General features: G+C 54.9%; 1 protein-coding gene across 1 annotated transcript; it reads left to right on the forward strand.

Moving 5' to 3' along the window:
* Positions 1 to 1,800: 1,800 nt before the first annotated feature.
* NCKIPSD (NCK interacting protein with SH3 domain) lies at positions 1,801 to 14,157 on the forward strand. Its single transcript, XM_006065147.4, has 13 exons — positions 1,801 to 2,090; positions 4,585 to 4,694; positions 4,908 to 5,112; positions 5,289 to 5,379; positions 5,579 to 6,087; positions 7,268 to 7,438; positions 7,569 to 7,655; positions 7,753 to 7,891; positions 7,977 to 8,057; positions 8,230 to 8,358; positions 8,461 to 8,553; positions 8,675 to 8,847; positions 13,233 to 14,157. Exons 1-13 carry the CDS (start codon positions 1,920 to 1,922, stop codon positions 13,434 to 13,436), a joined length of 2,163 nt encoding a protein of 720 aa, XP_006065209.3. The 5' UTR covers positions 1,801 to 1,919; the 3' UTR covers positions 13,437 to 14,157.
* Positions 14,158 to 20,155: the final 5,998 nt, after the last annotated feature.

Consider the following 20,155-nt stretch of genomic DNA (forward strand, 5'->3'; position numbering starts at 1 on the left):
TGCTGTCGTTCTTGCCAGGGATAGGGGGCCGGCAGCCAGCCCCCCTCCCAACCCTCGGAAGCTTCCAACGTACCACAACCTCCACCCTGGTCCAGCAGTGTCCCCCTTGCCACTGCCCCCACCCCATGGGCCCTGAAGTCACCATAGCCTCTTGGCTAAGTCCTCAGTCCACTAACCAAGGACCCACAGGCATAACCTTAAATGGGTCCATCCCAGCACCCTTATGCAGAGAACTGCACTTGACTCTTGACACAGGTCTTTCCCTGCCCTCACGTAGGTTTAGTCAGAGTTGGACAGCAGGTGTGCCTAATCTTGGGTCCAGCTCCTGTGCCACTGGCAGCAGCTAATTGATGGGACATTGTGATGTCGGGCATCCTGGAGCCAATCTTGGGACCTTAGGTGGCCACCAGTCTTTGGTCTGTTGGCGGTTATTGGCTCTGTGGTCAAGGTCCCAGGAGGTAGGGCGCTTGATGGGAGGGTGTCTTCTGGGCCGAGTGGGCATCTTGGCCACACCATCTGCTAGCACTCCTACCCAGCCCTGGAGCCCACAGCAGCCATGCCAGTGCCATCCTTCATGTGGTTCCAGCCTGGGCAGCCCCCAAGAGAGCTGTTTCTGCTCTGTTCTCAGAGGGTTTCAGGGAGAAGTGTGGCACGAGATCTTGAACTGCTGACACAGGCACGAGGGAGAAGGATACAGAACTAGTGCCAAGAAAGGAGGATCTGGATGTCCAGGTCTAGCAGCCCCACCTCTTACCTGAACCTCTCAGCACCTCTCCCAGATCCACTATGCCTATATCCACTATATCCAAAATCACCCAACTGCATACACTGGCCGGGTTGTGCCTACCTGCTGCCTGGGTCCAGGCTTCCAGAGAAGAATGTGGCTGGACCAGCCTCTGGACGGTGATAGGAGGTCCCAAGGACACTGGGTTTACCTAAACCCAGGTCCCCTTGGTTTTCCCTGCTCCCTGCTGCTTCATAGGACTACAAATGACCTCACCAGGTCAGGGCTGACTGGAAGTTGGGCCAAACAGGCTCTTAACGCCACATGGTACCCCACTCCCCATCCACCAGCCCTTCTATCTGCTCTCAGAAGGAAGCATCAGAAATAACCGGGATTTGTAAGTCTCCAAAGACAACAGAAGAGAGTGATGTGAAAGTGACTGATAAGGGTGGGAGCCTGACCTTATGCTGTGAGGAGGGGAATAGCGTCCCAGGCAGAAGAATGGATATGCAAGAACCCACGTTAGAGAGGAAGAGAGAAGTTAGTGGCAGAGGAGAAGAGATGGGGACTGAGGATGGGAGGACTATGGACAGCGAAATGGCCTGACCTGGTTTTTGTTTCTGCAGCCCCCTCTCCACTCTTGCTCCCCGTTGCCCACCGCTGGAGCTTAAAGAAGTGAGCTCAGCACGCCTCGAGACACACAGGAGACCCGGGGTCGCTGTCCTTAATTTAGTAGGTCAGGATCCACTTCTCTGGGGTGGCATAGATGCAAGAGGCTTATCAGCACAGGACACAGGCTCTGCCTTTGGGCTGCGGGCGGACTCTCCTTCGTGAAGTAGGGTGGGCCGCAGTATTAGGGCTTGAGCCGGTAAAAGGAGTGGAGGGCCGGGCAGGGGCAGCTGGGGCTGGGGCTCTAGGCGGGGTGCCGGGTCAGGGAGTCTGGAGCTTGGAGACGACCAAGTCCTCGGAAAGGGCGGTGGACTCTCGAGAGCCGCGCCCCTTGGGGCCGCCAGGGGGCGCCGCGCTTCCGCGCAGGAGCCGACACTGTCGGGGCGGGACTGCGGCGGGCGGGCGGGCGCGCGCGCGCACGCGCCGTGTGTCACGGGGCAGGGCGAGCGCGGCGAGGAGGTGCCGGCCTGGCGTCCTGGTTCCTCAGCCCCCCGCCGTCTCCCCTGCCCCGGCGCGACTCGGCCTCATGTACCGCGCGCTGTACGCGTTCCGCTCGGCGGAGCCCAACGCGCTGGCGTTCGCCGCGGGCGAGACCTTCCTGGTGCTGGAGCGCAGCAGCGCGCACTGGTGGTTGGCGGCGCGGGCGCGCAGCGGTGAGACCGGCTACGTGCCGCCCGCCTACCTGCGCCGCCTGCAGGTGAGTGTGCCCCTCCCCGGCCCGGCCTCCGCCGCCCCTAGACTGAGCTCCATCACCGGCCGGTCGGGACCTCCGGCAGATGAGGACTTTGAGAACCTGACCGAGAGACCCCGCGAGGACTGGGACCCTGAGAGCCCGCTCCCCCTACAGAGGACCAGGCCCTTGACAGGCAACTCTTGAGGACTCCAGACCTACCTAAAGCCTAACTCTGGGACCGAGACCCCAGACCCAACATCTGAATCCCCAGCCGAATACAATTCAAGAGTCAGCCCCGAGATTCCAGTACACCAGATTCTGAGCAGTTCCCCCGGTCACTGAGACCCCTGACTTAATTGGCCCCTCGCCTGAATCACCAGGATCCCAACACTCTTGCCTCCTCTTCCGCAGCTTCCACCCCTGAGCCCCCCGGCACCCCTGGGCACTTTCTGTTTCCCCAGCCATCTTCCACGTCTTCACCCTCCCATCCCACCCCCTGCACTTGGACCAGGGAGCCGTGGACACCCCCATCCCCTAAGTGACCCCCCAAGCCCTGAGACCTCAATATCTTTTATTGTCCTGTACTTAGTCAGCCCCTAAGCTCTTCCAAAAACACCCTTGTCAGTCTACTTTGAGCCTGGGTTCCCAGCTCCTGCTGACACTCCCTGGCACTACAAGCCTCAGGCCCTGACTTTTCAGACTTCCTTTCTTGGAAAGTGAGGGAGCCTGAGCCTTCCTTGTCCCCAGCCTGGGGTGGGGAGCTGCTCCCTTAGCAAGGAAGTGGGACTTCCCCATGGCTTCCCTGGTGTGGCCATAGCCCCCCTGTTTCCTTCCACTGGAGGTACAGCCCCAGTTCCTGTTTCCCCCAGAATAGTCCTGGTGTGGGGGTTGGGCTGCATTGTCTCCAGCTGGTCTATTCTGATCTCAGGGGGAAGGAGGGCCCAGAGCCTCCAGGCCTGCCCTGTGCCAGACACCCCCGCCCCATCCTAGTCTCTGGCTGTAGGAAACATCCCAAGCCGGCCCAGTTCAGGACAGAAATAACAGGATAAATTTGGAGATGTCATCTGTGGCCTTTATTCGAGGGGATGGGCCTGGGGCCCTGGACCCTTGGCCTCATGGCATCCAGGAGTGTCTGGGTGAGAGTGGAAGCCCCGGACACGAGGGCTGCTGGGTCTGGAAGTGAGCATGTCAGAGCCAGTCTCTCTGGGGCTGGGGGCTTGTTGGAGGCCTCCAAGGAGAGTCCCCCACTTCCCCCCAGGGCCTGCCTTGGCTATTGGGCTGGGTGTTTGGGGAGGGCAGAGAGGGTGCCGTCTTCTCTGTCTCTTGGTTTCTTGCTGCACATCTCCCTCCGTCTCCGTCTCCCTGGCTGTCTCTGTGTCATCCTGACTCTCCCCTTGTGTGTGTCCACATCCTCCAACTCGCTCCCCTTCTCTGTCTCCGAATCTTAATTTCTTTCTGTGTTCTCTCTCTCTGCTTCTCTCTTTTCCTCTCTCTCTCCCTCCCTCTCTCTCTCACCATCTTTCTTGCTTTCTGTGCATCCTCTGCCATTCTGTCTCTGTCCCCTTTTCTGTCTGTCTCCTGCACTCTGACACGCCCCCTGTTACCTTTGGGGCTCTGCTGATCTCTGAGTCCATCTGTCTGTCCCCATCCGAGAAGCCTCTCCAACCCACTCTGGTGTGATCTCACCTTAGTTCTGAGGCCCCTGTGCCTGATGGACCATGGGTGCCAAGGGCAAAGGAGGGGTGGGAGTGACTGGTCCCACAGTTGCCAGCCCCTTACTCCCCCCACCCCATGCCAGCCAGGCTGGGTCAAGGGGACCCCTGAGTTGCTGCGGATGGCGACACAAAATCTGGGGCAGGGGCCAGGTTCCACGCTTATGTCTATCTTCTGCCACAAACCCAGAACTGCTGTTTCCCAGCGCAGCTCTGGAGGATTCCCTTCTCACAGCTAGAGGGGATGAGGGCTGGCAACACGGGTGCAAAGAGGAGGTCCCTTTGGCCTGTCCTCAGCTACCAGGGCCTGCAGAAGGCTCTCTGAGGATGGGTCTGTCCTGGTTTTGTGACGGGTCAGCAAGATCCAGAGGGATTTGTTCAGAGCACCAGACCCTAGAGGCTCCCTGCTTGGCATCTCAGCCTGGGATCTGAGCCAAGCCTGGCGATAGATTAAGTGTGCACTCCTGGCCTCAAACTGGGGGTCCGTGGGCTGTGTTTTTGCTTCAGAGCCCAGACTTTCAGAGATGACTTAGCCAAGAGCCTCGCCATAGGTAAAATCCCGAGCGGGGACCCGATATATAAAGCAGCAGCCTGGGCCCCTCCCTGTGGCCCAGCTTCCTGAGTGACGCAGTTTGAGAACCCCGATTGATATTCTAGTTCATCTTGCTGTGTTGATCTCTAGTATTCCAGGCTTTAAGAGCAGTTGTGGCCCTCTGGCTGCGCCAGGCTCCCTCCAGGGCTGGCTCTGGCCTCTGTGCCCTCACCTGGCCCCCAGGGCTAAGACCCCACTCCTGCCCTCCTCACAGGGCCTGGAGCAGGATGTCCTCCAAGCCATTGACCGGGCCATTGAGGCTGTGCACAACGCGGCCATGCGGGATGGTGGCAAATACAGCCTGGAGCAGCGCGGGATCCTCCAGTGAGTGTGTGTTGGTGGGGGGGCCTCCCAGTGAGCCCCGGGGGATGGGGTCCTTCCGGGACTCTAAAGGGCAGGGTTGCTAGTGCAGAGACAGGTGGGGCATGAAGGTGATGGGGGCCCTGGGCTAGGGTGGGCAGTGTCCCTCAGGGAGCATGGGCAGACTTGGGGAGTTGTAGGGTGACTCCCCCAGTAACCTCCCTGCCCCTGCCTCAGGAAGCTGATCCACCACCGGAAAGAGACCCTGTCCCGCAGAGGCCCCTCTGCCCCCAGCCCTGCAGCTATGACCCCGTCCACCAGTGACCACCATCTGGATGCCGCCGCCACCAGGCAGCCCAATGGCATGTGTCGAGCTGGGTTCGAGCGGCAGCACAGCCTGCCCAGTTCTGAGTATCTCGGGGCGGACGGAGGCCTCTACCAGGTACATGGTGAGAGCAGCCTGGGCAAGGGAGATGGCGGGGGGCTTAAGGCTTTGTCTGGAGGCTCCAAGCGTCCACCCCGGTCAGCAGTGCCGCCTGGAGCCTTGGTCCTGCCCCGCCGAGCTCAGGCCTCACCCCAAATGGCAGTCTGCCCTCAGATCCCACTTCTGTCCTCCAGATCCCGCCACAGCCTCGCCGAGCAGCGCCTACCACGCCACCCCCGCCTGTGAAGCGCCGAGACCGTGACGCCCTGATGGTCTTGGGGAGTGGTGAGAAGGCGGGGATGGGGGAGTTGAGGGATGGGACACCCTGTGCTTAGAACGGTTGCTCTGCCTATGTCAGAAAACTGGAGGCTCCAGGCTTGGGGGTGAAGACAGGGCAGGGGTTGGATGGCTGGGGGCTCTGGGCTTGGGGGGATAGGGGTCCCCGGGGGGCTGCCCCAGCACAGCATCCCCTCTCTGCCCACAGGTGGCCACAACACCACGCCCTCCGGGGGCAGTTCTGTGTCCAGCGGCGGCTCTGTCAGCAGCACCTCCCTTGACACCCTCTACACCGGCTCCAGCTCATCCGAGCTGGGCCCCAGCTGCTCACCCACGCCCCCACCTGTGCCCCGCCGAGGCGCGCTTACCGCTGTGTCCCAAGCTCAGCCCCCTCCCTGCAAGGTGCCAAACCCCGAGCCCCCTACAGAGGAGGAGGCAGCGGCGGCAGTGGTGGAGACAGCCCCAGCTCCGGCCCTTGATGAGCTGGAGGCCCTGGGGGCACTGAACCTGGGGGCCACAGAGGAGAAGGCAGTGGCTGAGCCCGCCGTGCCCAGGACCATCGGGGCAGAGCTGATGGAGCTCGTGCGGAGGAACACTGGCCTGAGCCACGAGCTCTGCCGCGTGGCCATTGGCGTCGTGGTAGGCCACATCCAGGCCTCCGTGCCGGCCAGCTCACCTGTCATGGAGCAGGTCCTCCTCTCGCTGGTGGAGGGCAAGGTGAGGGTGGGCCAGGGCCAGGGGCCGCCCCGCCACCTCTGCCCCTTCCCCGCCCGCACATGTATCCAGCCTTTACCTGACAGGTATTTGTTGAGCTCGAGCTCTCGGCTTCCTTGTGCTGGGTGTTGGGGACTTTTGGGGACAATCCGTGAAGAAGAAAGGGAGGAAGAATACTGCAGACAGAGGCTCAGCTTGGATGAGGGCCATAAGGCAGCACCTCATGCTCAGCTCACAGGAGGGATTGGAACGAGGCCAGCATGGCTGGAACACCACAGAGCTTCGAGAGCTATGATGGAGGCCTGAATGCTGACTCAGATGGTGGGGGGGTGTGGGCATCGTGGGATGGGTGGCATCCCTTGCCAAGGGTGGGGGGCACTGATCAGGGAGCAGGACTGGGGGCCAGATGGGCCGGAAGTGCCTCCTTCCTTGGGAGCTGCAGCTCTGGTTCGGGGTGTGGGGAGCAGTGAGGCCATGGGCTTGCCTGTGCAGGAGCAGTGGCCAGCAGGCTCAAGAAGAACATGGAAGGCAGGTTGACAGGCCTGTCCCACTTTGTGTAGAATCAGAGAGTACAATCTCAAGTCACATGCAGGCTGTGAGAAGTCCATGGCCTTCCTCACAGAGGATGTTTATGCAGGGACAGGAGGCAGGTTGTTGGAAAATTCCCCGCAGACATGTCTCGTGCAGAATCCTGTCTCAGGAGGTTATTAAGACTTGGGGGCGCAGGAATTCCTTGCAGTCAGTCCAGTGGTTGCGACTCCATGCTCTCACTGCCAAGGGTTCAATCGATGGTCAGGAAAATAAAATCCCATAAGCTGCTGGTTTATTGGGGGAGGTGGCGGGGGATGGGGGGGAAGACTTGGAGGCAGTAGAATTCCTTGGAGAGGGTGTGCAGAACAGGGCTAGTGCCCCTGGGGGCCTCGATGTTGAGGGATGGGCTATGGGAAGTTGATGGGGAACAGCAGGGAGGAGGGAAGAAAACCAGGGGCTGGTCCGCTCACCAGTCCTGGGAGGACGCTGGCTCCAGGCAGCCATTGTAGGTGAGGCCCAGGGCCCCTGGTCTGGCACAGGCCAGGAGCGCACACCTGGACCTCGGGGTCTGGGTTGAGACCCAGGCCTCGAGGGCCTCCTGGACATGGTGCGGGGCAGGTGTGCTGAGCACCCCCTCGCCGTCTGCCCACAGGACCTGAGCACCGCCCTGCCCTCAGGGCAGGTCTGCCATGACCAGCAGCGGCTGGAGGTGATCTTTGCAGACCTTGCCCGGCGGAAGGACGATGCCCAGCAGCGCAGCTGGGCCCTGTATGAGGATGAGGGCGTCATCCGCTGCTACTTGGAGGAGCTGCTGCACATTCTGGTGCGGGCTGGGGGCCCCCAGGTGTCCCCACCCCTCCCCCGTGCTCGGGAGTCTCCTCTACTGGTCCTCGGCACGCTCACGGGCGGCCACGCACACTGAGCGACTCCTTCACATCTCCTCCCCCCTGCAGACGGATGCAGACCCTGAAGTTTGCAAGAAAATGTGCAAGCGGAACGAGTTCGAGTCTGTCCTGGCCTTGGTGGCCTACTACCAAATGGTGTGTGTGTGAGAGCGAGGGGGGGTGGGGGGACACGGAGGGACCCAGGCAGAGGTGGGGCATCCGGGCACTGAGCACACACGGGGTCCCCTGCCAGGAGCACCGGGTGTCACTGCGGCTGCTGCTCCTCAAGTGCTTCGGTGCCATGTGCAGCCTGGACGCGGCCATCATCTCCACGCTCGTGTCGTCCGTGCTGCCCGTGGAGCTGGCACGGGACATGCAGACAGACACGCAGGGTGAGCGAGTGAGGGCCAGCTCCCTGCCCCCTGGGGGTTCCCGCCACCTTCAGGGGCTCTGACCACCTGCTCTGCACCCCTGCAGACCACCAGAAGCTCTGTTACTCAGCCCTCATCCTGGCCATGGTCTTCTCCATGGGCGAGGCAGTGCCCTACGCACACTATGGTAAGAAGGCAGGTCACGGCCCAGCTGACTGCAGGGAGCCCACAGCCTGAGGGCTGGGGACCCCCCCGACCGGGGTCGCATGGAGCGTCCCCAGGGCTCACGAGAACCCAGGGAGGCTGGGCGGGGTGGGCGGTGGGGCTGGTCTGCAGACCTCAGTGTGCCCCTCTCCTAGAGCACCTGGGCACACCCTTCGCCCAGTTCCTGCTGAGCATCGTTGAGGATGGGCTGCCCTTGGACACCACAGAGCAGCTGCCGGATCTCTGCGTGAATCTACTTCTGGCTCTCAACCTGCATCTGCCAGGTGAGGGCGGGGCCTGGGGTAGCTGCCTCGCGCTGCAAGGGTGGAGGAGGACCCACCAGGCTCAGCACCGGTGCCCTCGTGCACACCCATGTCCTTCCTCAGCCCCGGACCAGAACGTCATAATGGCCGCCCTGAGCAAACACGCCAATGTCAAGATCTTCTCCGAGAAGCTGCTGTTGCTCCTGAACAGAGGGGGTGAGTGCCCAGGAATCTGCACAGGGCCACTTAGGTCCTGTGACTCCCCACCACGCCCCTGCCGTGATGCCTGTTGGCGCTCCCCAGAGGACTGCCCTGAGCCCTCTTCCCCACCTTCTAGATGACCCCGTGCGCATTTTCAAGCACGAGCCACAGCCGCCGCACTCCATCCTCAAGTTCCTGCAGGACGTGTTCGCAAGCCCCACCACGGCTGCGATCTTCTACCACACGGACATGATGGCGCTCATCGACATCACCGTGCGACACATCGCGGACCTGTCGCCCGGAGACAAGGTGCCTGGACGTGGCTGCAGCGGGGTGGGAGCTGTCACAGCCTGGGGGGGGGGACCTGAGACGAGGGTGAGGGGCATGCTGGAGCCGGTAAGTAGGGGAGGCCGCTCAGCCAAGACAGGTGTGCCAAGACCCAGGGGAGCCCGCCGTGTGGTGATCAGGGGATGCGCTGTCTGGAGACAGGAGGAGTGGTGGGAGGTGAGAAGAGCAAGTGGAGTTTACTCGAAGCCTTGGGGGCTGCGGCAGGAGGTGGTTACCTTGTAGGGGAAGTGATCTGATTACCATCCTGAATGAAACGGAGGCTGTGAGATCACAGCAGAAGCGGGAGGCTGGTGCGGAAGCGGCCGCCGCCCTCCAGGTGGTACATGTGGAGTGGGAGAGGAGGTCAGGCCTGGATGTGTTGGAGGTGGGTTGGCAGGACTCACTGCTCAATTGGTCTGGACCAGCCTGGTGGAGGAAGTGCTGATCCCTCTGGTGGGGAAGACCTTTTGAATAGAGTTGTGTTTTGATGCGTCGAGATTGAGAAGGTATCTGCTGGACATCCAGGTACAGAGGACGTCAGCGAGGCGCTGGGGTGTGAGTGGGGACGGGAAAGAGACACTGGGAGTGCGCTGTGCATACGTGTGCTGGGAAGCCCGTGACAGTGCGGTCACCTTGGGTGTAGGATGCATGGGTCAGAGGGAAGCTTAGGCTTCAGTCGGGGCACACAGGAGATACTCAGGAGGGAAAACCAGGAGAGCAGGAACCCAGAGACTTGTGTGTGAAAGAGGAGGGGATGAGCCGTTGCCACAGTTAGGAGCCTGAGTGAGACGAGGCCTGAGAGGGAGACACAGAATTTGCCACACGGAGGTCAGGCGTGACTGACCAGCAGTGTCCATGGAGTGGAGGGAAGAGAGTCCAAGTAGGAAGTTGAAGAGAAGATTTGACGTTGGAGGGGAGTGGAAAGAGAGGGAAGGTGGGAGCACTGAATGGAAACAACCCTCATGTGTTTTTATGTAAACTTGAACTTGTTACTCAGTCCTGTCCAACTTTTTGCGACCCCATGGACTGTAGCACATCAGGCATCCCTGTCCTTCACTATCTTCCAGAGCTTGCTCAGACTCATGTCCATTGAGTCGGTGATGCCATCCAGCCATCTCATCCTCTGTCATCCCCTTCTCCTCCTGCCTTCAGTCTTTCCCAGTATCAGGGTCTTTTCCAGTGAGTCAGCTCTTTGCATCAGGTGGCCAAAGTATTGGAACTTCTGCTTCAGCAGTAGTCCTTCCAATGAATATTCAGGACTGATTTCCTTTAGGATTGAGTGGTTTGATCTCGTTGCTGTCCAAGGGACTCTCAAGAGTCTTCTCCAACACCACAGTGCAAAAGCATCAATGCTTCAGCATTCAGCCTCCTTTATGGTTTTTCTTTATGGGAAAACCAGAGCTTTGACTCTTTGGACCTTTGTTGGTAAAGTGATGTCTCTGCTTTTTAACACACTGTCTAGGTTTGTCACAGCTTTGCTTCCAAAAAGTAAGAGTCTTTTAATTTCATGACTTGCTCAGTGATTTTGGAACTCAAGAAAATAAAACTATCACTATTTCCACTTTCTCCCCTTCTATTTGCCATGAAGTGATGGGACCAAATGCCATGATCCTAGTTTTTTGACTGTTGAGTTTTAACTCAGCTTTTTTACTCTCCTCTTTCACCCTCATCAAGAGTCTCTTTAGTTCCTCTTCACTTTCTGCCATTAGAGTGATATCATCTGCATATCTGAGGTTGTTGATATTTCTCCTGGCAGTCTTGATTCCAGCTTGTGATTCATCCAGCCTGGCATTTTGCATGATGTACCCTGCATAGAAGTTAAATAAACAGGGTGACAATACACAGCCTTGTCGTATTCCTTTCCCAATTTGAAACTAGTCTGTTGTTCCATGTCTGGTTCTAGCTATTGCTTCTTGACTCACGTACAGGTTTCTCAAGAGACAGGTCAGGTGGTCTGGTATTCCCATCTCTTTAAGAATTTTCCAGTTTGTGTGATCCACACAGTCTAAGACTTTAACATAGTCAATGAGGCAGAAGTAGATGTTTTTCTGGAATTCCCTTGCTTTCTCTATGATCCCTCGAATGCTGGCAACTTGATCTCTCATTCCTCTCTTTTCTAAACCCAGTTTGTACATCTGGAAGTTCTCAGTTCATGTACTGCTGAAGACTAGCTTGAAGCATTTTGAGCATTTCCTTGCTAGCATGTGAAATGAGTGCAATTGTGCGGTAGTTTGAGCATTCTTTGGGATTGGAATGAAAACTGACCTTTTCCAGTCCTGTAGCCACTGCTTAGTTTTCCAAATTTGCTGGCATATTGAGTGCGGCACCTTGCATCACCTTTTAGGATTTTAAATAGCTCAGTTGGAATTCCATCACCTCCACCAGCTTTGTTCATAGTAATGCTTCCTAAGTCTCTCTTGACTTCACACTCTAGGATGTCTGACTCTAGGTGAGGGACCACGCCATCATGGCTATCCAGGTCATTAAGTTCTTTTTTTGTATAGTTCTGTGTATTCTTGCCACCTCTTCTTAATCTCTTTTGCTTCTGTTCTGTTTATGTAAAGGGGAGTAGAAAAGGTGGGGGATCACTGGAGGGAGACATGGGATCAAGGGAAAGTCTTTTTTTTTTGTAAGTTTATTTATGTATTTTATTTTGGGCTATGCGAGGCTTTGGTTGCCGCACAGGCTTCCCTAGTTGCGGTGTGCAGGCTTCTCGTTGCAGTGGCTTCTCTTGTTGCAGAGCATGCACACTAGGCATGGGGGCTCAGAAGTTGCAGTTCCCGGGCTCTAGAGCACAACAGGCTCAGTAGTTGTGGTGCACGGGCTTAGTTGCTCTGAGGCACATGGGATCTTCCTGGACCAGGGATCAGACCCGTGTCTTCAGCATTGGCAGGCAGATTCCCAACCACTAGAACACCAACTCCAAGAGAAGGTCTTTTAAAGGTGGGAGATGCTGGTGGATGTCTAAGCCAGAGGGACTGATCCAGCAAGCCAAGTATGGCGAAGAGGCTGAGGTGCTGGGAGGGTCAGCCACTGTGGGAGTCAAAAGTAGGTCAGGCGGCTGGTGAGAGTTCAGGCCTGCATAGAGGGATGGCGCCTGGCAGGACCTGGGCAGTCCATTCAGTAGCAGGACAGTAGTTGAGGTGAGGATGCCAAGGGAAGACCAGGAGTTCCTGAAGTTGTGCTTGTTTTCTCCATGAAGCACAAGGCCAGCTGGTCAGGGACTTTAGATTTGGCAGATGCAGAGAAGGTGGGCAGTGGCCCTTTAAGGAGCGGTGGGCCCAGTGGAGAAAAGTGGCAGCGGTCCTGGGCAGTGTGGTTTGTGGTGGGGAATGGTGTCCAGGCTTGTGCACGGCTCCGTAATGGTCTGCTGCTTAGCTGTTTATACTAAAATTTGATGGGCAGGTGCTTTTTGGCCTGACCAAGGTTGGGAGTTAGCAGGGTGATACTGCCTAAGAAAGGTTTGGGTACTGACTCCTCTAAGGAGACGTGAGAGATGGTAAGGGGGCAGATGGAGAAGAAGTACTGGGGCCAAGTCAGCGGATCAGGGTCTAGTGAAGGTAAGGAGCCCCTGGGGTGTCACATTGGAGGGACTGTTAGAGCCGTTAAAGCCAGAGGTGCTGGGAAGGTGGGTTGGGAAGGAGGGTTGGATATGGATTCAGAGCAGGTAGAAGGTAAGACGCCTGGTCTCAGGGATGGGTTGGGTTTGGGATGTGGGGAGAAAGGACTCAGAGAGGACACCTGTAGTTTTGACTTGAGCATTTGAACAGATAGCAGTGCTCTTTATTAAGATAACACAGGAAAAGCCTTCAGCTTTGGGCAGATAGGGATGATTGTGAGTTTGATGGTAGACACAGGAGTTTGAGTTCTGAGATAAGCAGGGCATGACCAGTGGGCAGCTGAAAATTCTCATCTGCAGCTCCCTGGAGAATCTAGGAAAGAAGTCTGAGTGTGGGTCACTGTTTGAAGCTGTGGGTGTGAATGAGATCTCCCAGGGTGAGAGGAGAGAAGCAGAAGGGCCTCCAACAGACAGATAGCAGCCCCACAAGGGCCCAGCATCAGACACGGGTAGGGGCTCACCACTTCCTCCTGCCACCTCTCTGAGCCAGGACTTCCTGGGCCAGCCACGTTCTGGGACTGCGTGTGGACTGCGAGGACTTACTTATTTACTCACGCAGTGACTGTCGAAGGCCAGCTCGGTGCCAGGTTACATGCTGGGTGCTGGGATGCAACCCTGATCTTCAGTGGTGTCAGGCGGTCACATCCATGTGGCCGCCAGAAGGCGGTAGTGGCCTGTCTGTCCCTGTCTGGTGGCAATGGCACACAGCACCTCCCTGGGTCCCTGAGCTTGCCTGCTCTCCCCACAGCTGCGCATGGAGTACCTCTCCCTGATGCATGCCGTGGTCCGCTCCACGCCCTACCTGCAGCACCGCCACCGGCTCCCCGACCTGCAGGCCACACTGCGACGCATCCTGGCTGAGGAGGAAGCCTCGCCCCAGTGCCAGATGGACCGCATGATCGTCCAGGAGATGTGCAAGGAGTTTCCGGTGCTGGGCGAGGCCCCCAGCTAGCACCTTCCTCTCCTCCCTTCCCTGCAGCCCTGGGCAGGGTGCAGGGGACTCAGAGGCTTGGCCCTAAGAATGTTTTGCACAGATAGTATGAGGGGAGGTGATGGTAGAAGGGACCTGAGCAGGGACCCCCACCTGACATAGAGCTAACGCCAGGGGCCAAGCACAGAATTGGGGACCACACGCCAGGAGCTCTGCTGGGGCACGGGGAGCGTGTGAACTGAAGCCCCTCCATCTCCTGGTAGGCTGCCTCTTCAGCATGCCCCCACCCCCGCCCTTATACACACACACAGTCCTGCTGCTGCTCCAGGCTGGGCCCGAGCCCTCAGCCCCCGCGCCCACCTGGTCTGTGTCCTGGGCTTCGGCACGCCGTGTCCCTGGGGTGAGAGGGGGCATCCTCCGCCAGCTCTGTTCTTTGCCTTAGCTTCGCAGTGAGTGCCGCTCGTGTGCTCTGCCCACCCCCAAGCCCCGCCCCGTGGGGGCAGTCGCTGCCCCTCACTACGACCCCCAGAGGTCTTGGCCAAGCTGCTGCTTTGAGAGCAGAATCTTAGAGACAGGCCATCCCTCCTGGAGCCTCACAGAACAGGGTGGGGCGGGGGTGATGGCACTGATAAAGCCAATGACAGAATCTATTTTCTCTGGAAAAACGTAGACTGAGAAGCCATGTGTATTTTCCTGTGTGCTGCAGCTCACCTTTGGAAATAAATCACAAGGCATCTGGAAACAGGCCTCCCTGTATGATCCTGAGGGGTGCTGGGAGAGGGTGGGCAGGGGTGCGGGAACCTCAGGACCTCATCAGTAGCTTGCCCTGCCCTCTCCAGCCTCCAGGTGGTCTGTCAGGACCTGAGGACCACCTGTCAGGTGGTCCCTGACAGGCCCCTCCATCGAGGTCCCTTGAGTTCCCACATCTTGCCTGGGTTCCCACTTCTCCTGGGCCACAGCCACAGCCACCGGGGGCCCAGCGGTCCATCTGCAGGTGACTGCCCCTGCAGACTTCACTTACATCTCTCTCTGCCTTGAATGCTGTGTCTCTCTCCCCCATTAAAACCCCTATAATCCTTTACAGCTATTCTCAAATGAAGCATCTCCCCCCACCCCCACCCCCCCGCCCCAGCCTTCCTGAACTCCTCGGCCTGCCCAGCTGTTTCCATTCCTCATTTGTCTTCCACTGGATCCAGCAAGATCCCCTCACCTTGCAGCCTTAGCAGGGATTTGGTAATTACCGTAGAACCAAAAGAGTATCTCAACGAATACGGGGTTATAGATGCACACTGCTGTCAGGGGAATCAGAGGCCAGCGTTGGGCAAAAACTTCCCTTGTGGGCTGCTGAGTTATCAAGGGCTTGTTGCTGTAAGTCGGGGAGAAAAGTCAGAACCCATAGGCGGACACCAGACTGCAGTGGTTTCCAACAGTCCCTTTCATTCTGTTACTCAAGATGATTCTCAGAGGATTCCACACTTCAAAAATCAGATACTGTGACTTCTGGCCATGAGTTTTCCTTTCTTAATGGGATGCTGACAGCAGGGGGTTGTTACTCTCCCAGCAGAGCGAAATGCAGCAAAGAAAACCCCCTGGGGTGGGGGTCCCAGGAAAACAGATCTGTGGGTGCAAAGCACAGGAAGACAATGAGACATCCTTCCTGAACTGTTGACTCTTCTAGAAGGTTAGGTGTACAGGTTCACCTGGACCGGAGGAGGAACTGACACAGTGGCCTGCAGGAAAGCTCCATGTGGTACAGCACAGTCACTTCATCCTGGAGGCCTCTGCCTCCCTTTCACAGCCAGAATCAACACCGCTGACTTCCAGGTACAAGTCCTTTCTCATCGGAGAGCTGAAGGCAGAGCCCTGTGGTTCTCCTCCTGAGAGCGTGTAAATCAGGGATGAGCCCAGGCCCTCAGGAAGCTGGGACAGGGACATTCGGTGGCCTCCGTGCCTTGCTCTGTTCACTGCCAGGCTGCACACGCTGACCTCGTGGGAAGAGCAGGGCTGGGCTGTGCCATCTGTCCCCGTGCTGGCCCCCGTGAGGAACAAAGCTCAGCCCTGTGGTGGGAGGGTCGGAGCCCCTGCCTGCTTCTGCGTGAGTGACTGTCCAAGGGGTCCTTGCACGTATTCATCAGGGCTACTTGAGCCCCAGCGGACAAATTTAAAGAAATGCCAGTTCCAGGCAGCAAACAGGGGCCAGGACTCGAGGACCCCTCAGCAAACACCTTGATGGTGGTCTCACCGCACAAAATTAAAAGCACCAGGGAAAACAGTTAGCCAGAGAATTCCTCAGGGAAGGAACTATCTGGGAGAACAGCTCTGCCTGCTTGATGGTAGACATGGATATGGTTAGGGGAAAGGGCAGAGACAGAGAACCAAGCCACTCAAGGAAAGAGGGGTGTTTGGGTGGGGCTGAGGAAAACTCACAATTTTGAGGGGCCCTGCGGGCTGGGGGTTTGGGCCAATCTCTAGGCTAGAAGTGGGTCCCTACAGGTGTGGCACACGTCCGTGCAACACAACTGAGGACGGCAGGCTACACGTGCATAAGGCAACTCCAGGGCAAGGGGGTCAGGCGAAGACCACCTGCCTGCTCAGCCCCCAAAAGATACAGACTCAGGCTCCAAGTCCGAGAGTACAACCTTTTCTTTTTTTCCTGTTTAATGGAAGAAGAACATACTGTGAAACTGCAGAGCGCGAATATGAATGACAAGATGCTTATCTCGTCACCAGCCAGTGTCACCAGCTCCCCAAGCCCACCGTGCAGCCCCCTGAATCACCACCTCCTCCCTTCTCCCCAGACCTCCTCCCTAGAGGTAATTCCTCAGGAGTTTTGCCCGTTTTCCAGCTTCACTAAATGGAGTCACGTTAGTACTGGCTTCTTCCCTCACCGTCAGATCTCACAGTTCGCCCACCATAGTACGCAGTTGCGGTTGGCTCATTCCCACTGTCGTGTATGGTGCACCCTCGTTTATTTATCCACGTTGACAATCTTTCCGTTGTTTCCAGTTTTTGTCTATTTCAAATCATGCTGTCAGGAGCACTGTTGTACTCGTCTTTTGGTTGCTCATATGCATTATATTGGGGGAGTGTATATTCTCAAAAGTGGAGTTGCAGTGAAAATGCCAAATAGCTTTCCTGAGTAGTTGTACCAATGTATGCGCCTCCACTGGTGTCTGAGTGCCAGCTCCTCTGTCTTTCCCTAAACATGGTATTGTCAGTCATTTTTATTTTAGTCATTCCGGTGGAGTACAGTAATACTTACTTTCACATTTAAATTTCCCTGATGACTAAAGAGGTTGAGCATTTTTTCATCAGTTTACTGGCTATTTAAATCTTCTCTCGTGAAGCACCTCTTCACGTCTCTTGCCCATTCATTGACTGGGATGTGGATCTTTTATTGGTTTATAGTATGTATTCAGGATATGAGTCCTTGGATTGTATATCTTAACCTATCTTCTCCCTATCTTATCTTAATGTCTTAACCTTATCTTAACCTATCTTATCTTAATGTCTTTGGATGAAAGAAGTTCTTAATTGTAATGTAATCCAGTTTTTCAGTATTTTCCTTTATGGTTAGTCCATTTTGTGTCCTCTTAAAAAATGTTTGCTTAAAAGTCATGAACTTTTATGTTCTCTTCTAAAAGATGTATTGTCTTTCCTTTCACATTCAGATGTCAGATCTATCTAGAATTGATTATGTGGGTAGTATGAAGTAGGGGGTCTCATTTTTGTCTACATGGATGTCCAGTTGATGTGGCATCATTTACTGGAAAGCCCATCCTTTGCTTGTGTTGGCTCTTAAGAGCCATGCTTGTAAACATTCAAGCCTTCATGCACCTGTAGGCCCCTCTCTGGACTTTGTTCTGTTTGTCTGTCTATTCCTGTACCAGCAACATACAGTCTTGGTTTGGTCGCTGTAGCTTTCCTGATCTCTAGTAGAGGAAGTTGTTCTTCTTCTTGGGTTTCCTTTGGACTGTCTTGGGTGTTCTTGGCCCTCATACATTTTAGAATCCAGTTTGTCGGTTGACACACGCACGTACACTACACAGTCTTTACTGAGTTGCATTGAATCCATATATCATTTGGGAAGAATTAGCATCTGCACAATACAGGTATACCACATTTTATTGCACTTCACTGATACTGCATCTTTTACAACAAATTGAAAGGTTTTGAAGGTTTGTGGCATACCTTCAATAGATAATAGATGATAGAAAGTCTATCGTCACCAGTCTTCCAACAGCATTTTCTTACTTCATGTCTCTGTGTCACATTTTGGTAATTCTCATAATATTTCAAACTTTATCATCATTATTATATCTGTTATGCTGATCTGTGGTCAATGATCTCTAATGTTATTTATTTTTGGCTGTACCAGGAAGCCTGCTGTCTATGGGGTCGCACAGAGTCAGACACGACTGAAGTGACTTAGCAGCAGCAGCAGTACCAGGAAGCATGTGGGATCTTAGATCCCCAACCAGGGATCAAACTTGGCCCTCCGCAGTGGAAGTGCAGGGTCCTAACCACTGGACTGCCAGGGAATTCCTTGATGTTACTTTTAAAAAGATGATGCTTAGGCCCACCCAAGGATGAAAAAAAAAAAAAAAAATTGATTATGATTCACTGACGGCTCAGATGATGGTTAGAATTTTTTAGCAAAAAGGTGTTTTGTTGGTTTTTTTTTTCTTTTTCAGCCATTTGTCATGAAGGATCTTAGTTCCCTGAGCAGGAATCAAACCTGTGCCTCCTGCAGTGAAAGGCAGAGTCTTAACCACGGACCAACAGGGAAGTCCTAGCAATAAGGTATTTTTAATTAAGGTATGTACATTTTTTTTAGACATAGTACTGTTGCACACTTAACAGACTGTAGTCTAAACACAAATTTTATATTCCCTGGGAAACCAAAACATTTGTATAATTCACTTTACTGTGATATTTGCTTTATTGCGGTGGTCTGTAACCAAACCCACAGTATCTCTGAGGTATGCCTGTATTAAATCTTCCAATCTTTGAACATAGATTTGCATTCCATTTATGTCTTTATGTTTCTATTTTTTCTTTCAGTGTTTATTGAGATATAATTGACTATGTAGTTTAAGGTATACAACATAATGATTTGACTTACATCATGAAATGATTATGATAGTGTTCAGCGTCAATGTTTTATTGTATGTGTGAAGAGTCATTGCACATTCTGCACTATATTTATTCCTGGAATTTTACGTTGCACGATGCTACTGTAAATTGCATCATGAAGAAAAGTTTTCACTTGTTGATATATAGAAATTACAACTGATTTTTATATATTGACTTTGCATCCAGTGACTTTGCTAAACTCTAATAACTTATCTGTAAGTTCTTTTCACTTTTTTGCATACACATTCCTGTTGCCTGTGAATACTTTTTTTTTTTCCTTTCTAATCCTTATACCTTTTTACTATTTTTTTTCTTTTTTTACCTTACTGCACTGTTGAAGCCCTCCAATATAATATTAAGGCTTAAGGTCAAGAATTCAAAGTGTTGTTTTTCTCTAGTAATGCTCTGCTGCTCCAGAGGTAAGGAATTCACAAATAGTCTGTTTTAACTAGGGTTAAATTTTAGCCCAGTGAGTTTGTCTAAGAAGAGCCAGGGTAGGAGAATTGTTATCTGACTGGCTAATGGTTAAGGTAAGGACTTCCCAGGTGGCTTCATGAGAAAAGAATCCCCCTGCAATGCAGGTGACAAGGGCAAATACAGGGTAGAGAGGAAAAGGCATGAGGAGAGGATCTGAAATGTCTTAGAGGGCAGTGGAAAGAGGAGCTCTACTTGCTTTGCCTTTACAGGGAGCATGAGAAGCTGTCACCGGGGGTGGGGCATAGAGGTGAGGGCAGAGGGAGAGGGACAGGCTTCCACGGAAAAGCAGCCGAAAAGAGAGGACAGCAGTGGAGGCAGAACTTCAGGGAGGACACGGAGCGTCCTCTGCAGGCACCAAGGGTGTTAAGGCAAGGTCCCAGTCTTCTAGCCCTAGGACAGGGAGCAGGGCATAACATGGCCACGATCCCTTTAAACCTCAGAACATTTGCCCACACAGCCTCCAAGACCTAGGTGGCTCTTCCATCTTTTGGTTATTCAAAGATCTACTGAGGCAGATGGTTACACTGGCTCAGGCACCTCCTCTGGGATCCAGCATCCTTCTCCCTAGCGTCCCACCTATCTACCACCTTCGTTAGTGTAAAGCTTTCCGCCTTCCTCTCGTTAGATCGTGAACCCTGAGGACGAAGGTGCGATGGAAACCATGTCTTTGGCTTCCCTCCTCCAGCCCCTGCACCGAGCTCCCATCCAACCAAGGTCTGCCTTCAGCACCTCTCCAACGCCCATAGTAACCCAGACCGTACTTTACTTTGCTCTGACCTTAGGAAGTCCTCAGATTCTGAGACACCAGAGGGCACCACTGGAGCCCACCCACCGGCTCTCCGTAGTCACATGAGGTGCTGGAACGGGGAATCCTGCCTCCTGGAAGCGAAAAAGTCAATAAGGGGGCCTAAGAATACGCCATTTGATTGGTTAGTGGTGATGTCATAGGTACCATTTGGGGCGGGCCAGAGGCCGTAGCCCGAGTTCTCGGCTGGTTCCAAGCAGGAGCCGCGCCCCTTGGAGCGTTCGGGGCCTTAGCCCTAAACCTCTCCTCGATCCAGGAACGCCGATGCCTTCTGACTGTGGCGTTGCAGCCCACTGTCGGTGCTGCTTTGCAGGCTGGGCCG

The sequence above is a fragment of the Bubalus bubalis genome, chromosome 21, assembly GCF_019923935.1.
Source record: "Bubalus bubalis isolate 160015118507 breed Murrah chromosome 21, NDDB_SH_1, whole genome shotgun sequence".
NCBI classification, from domain to species: domain Eukaryota; kingdom Metazoa; phylum Chordata; class Mammalia; order Artiodactyla; family Bovidae; genus Bubalus; species Bubalus bubalis.

What these genes read in the sequence shown, in the direction of transcription:
- NCKIPSD (XM_006065147.4), top strand. Translation starts at nt 1,920, where the DNA reads ATGTACCGCGCGCTGTACGCGTTCCGCTCGGCGGAGCCCAACGCGCTG. An exon ending in CGGACGGAGGCCTCTACCAG is followed by an intron (nt 5,113 to 5,288) that starts GTACATGGTGAG and finishes TCTGTCCTCCAG; the next exon opens with ATCCCGCCACAGCCTCGCCG. An exon ending in CCTGATGGTCTTGGGGAGTG is followed by an intron (nt 5,380 to 5,578) that starts GTGAGAAGGCGG and finishes CTCTGCCCACAG; the next exon opens with GTGGCCACAACACCACGCCC.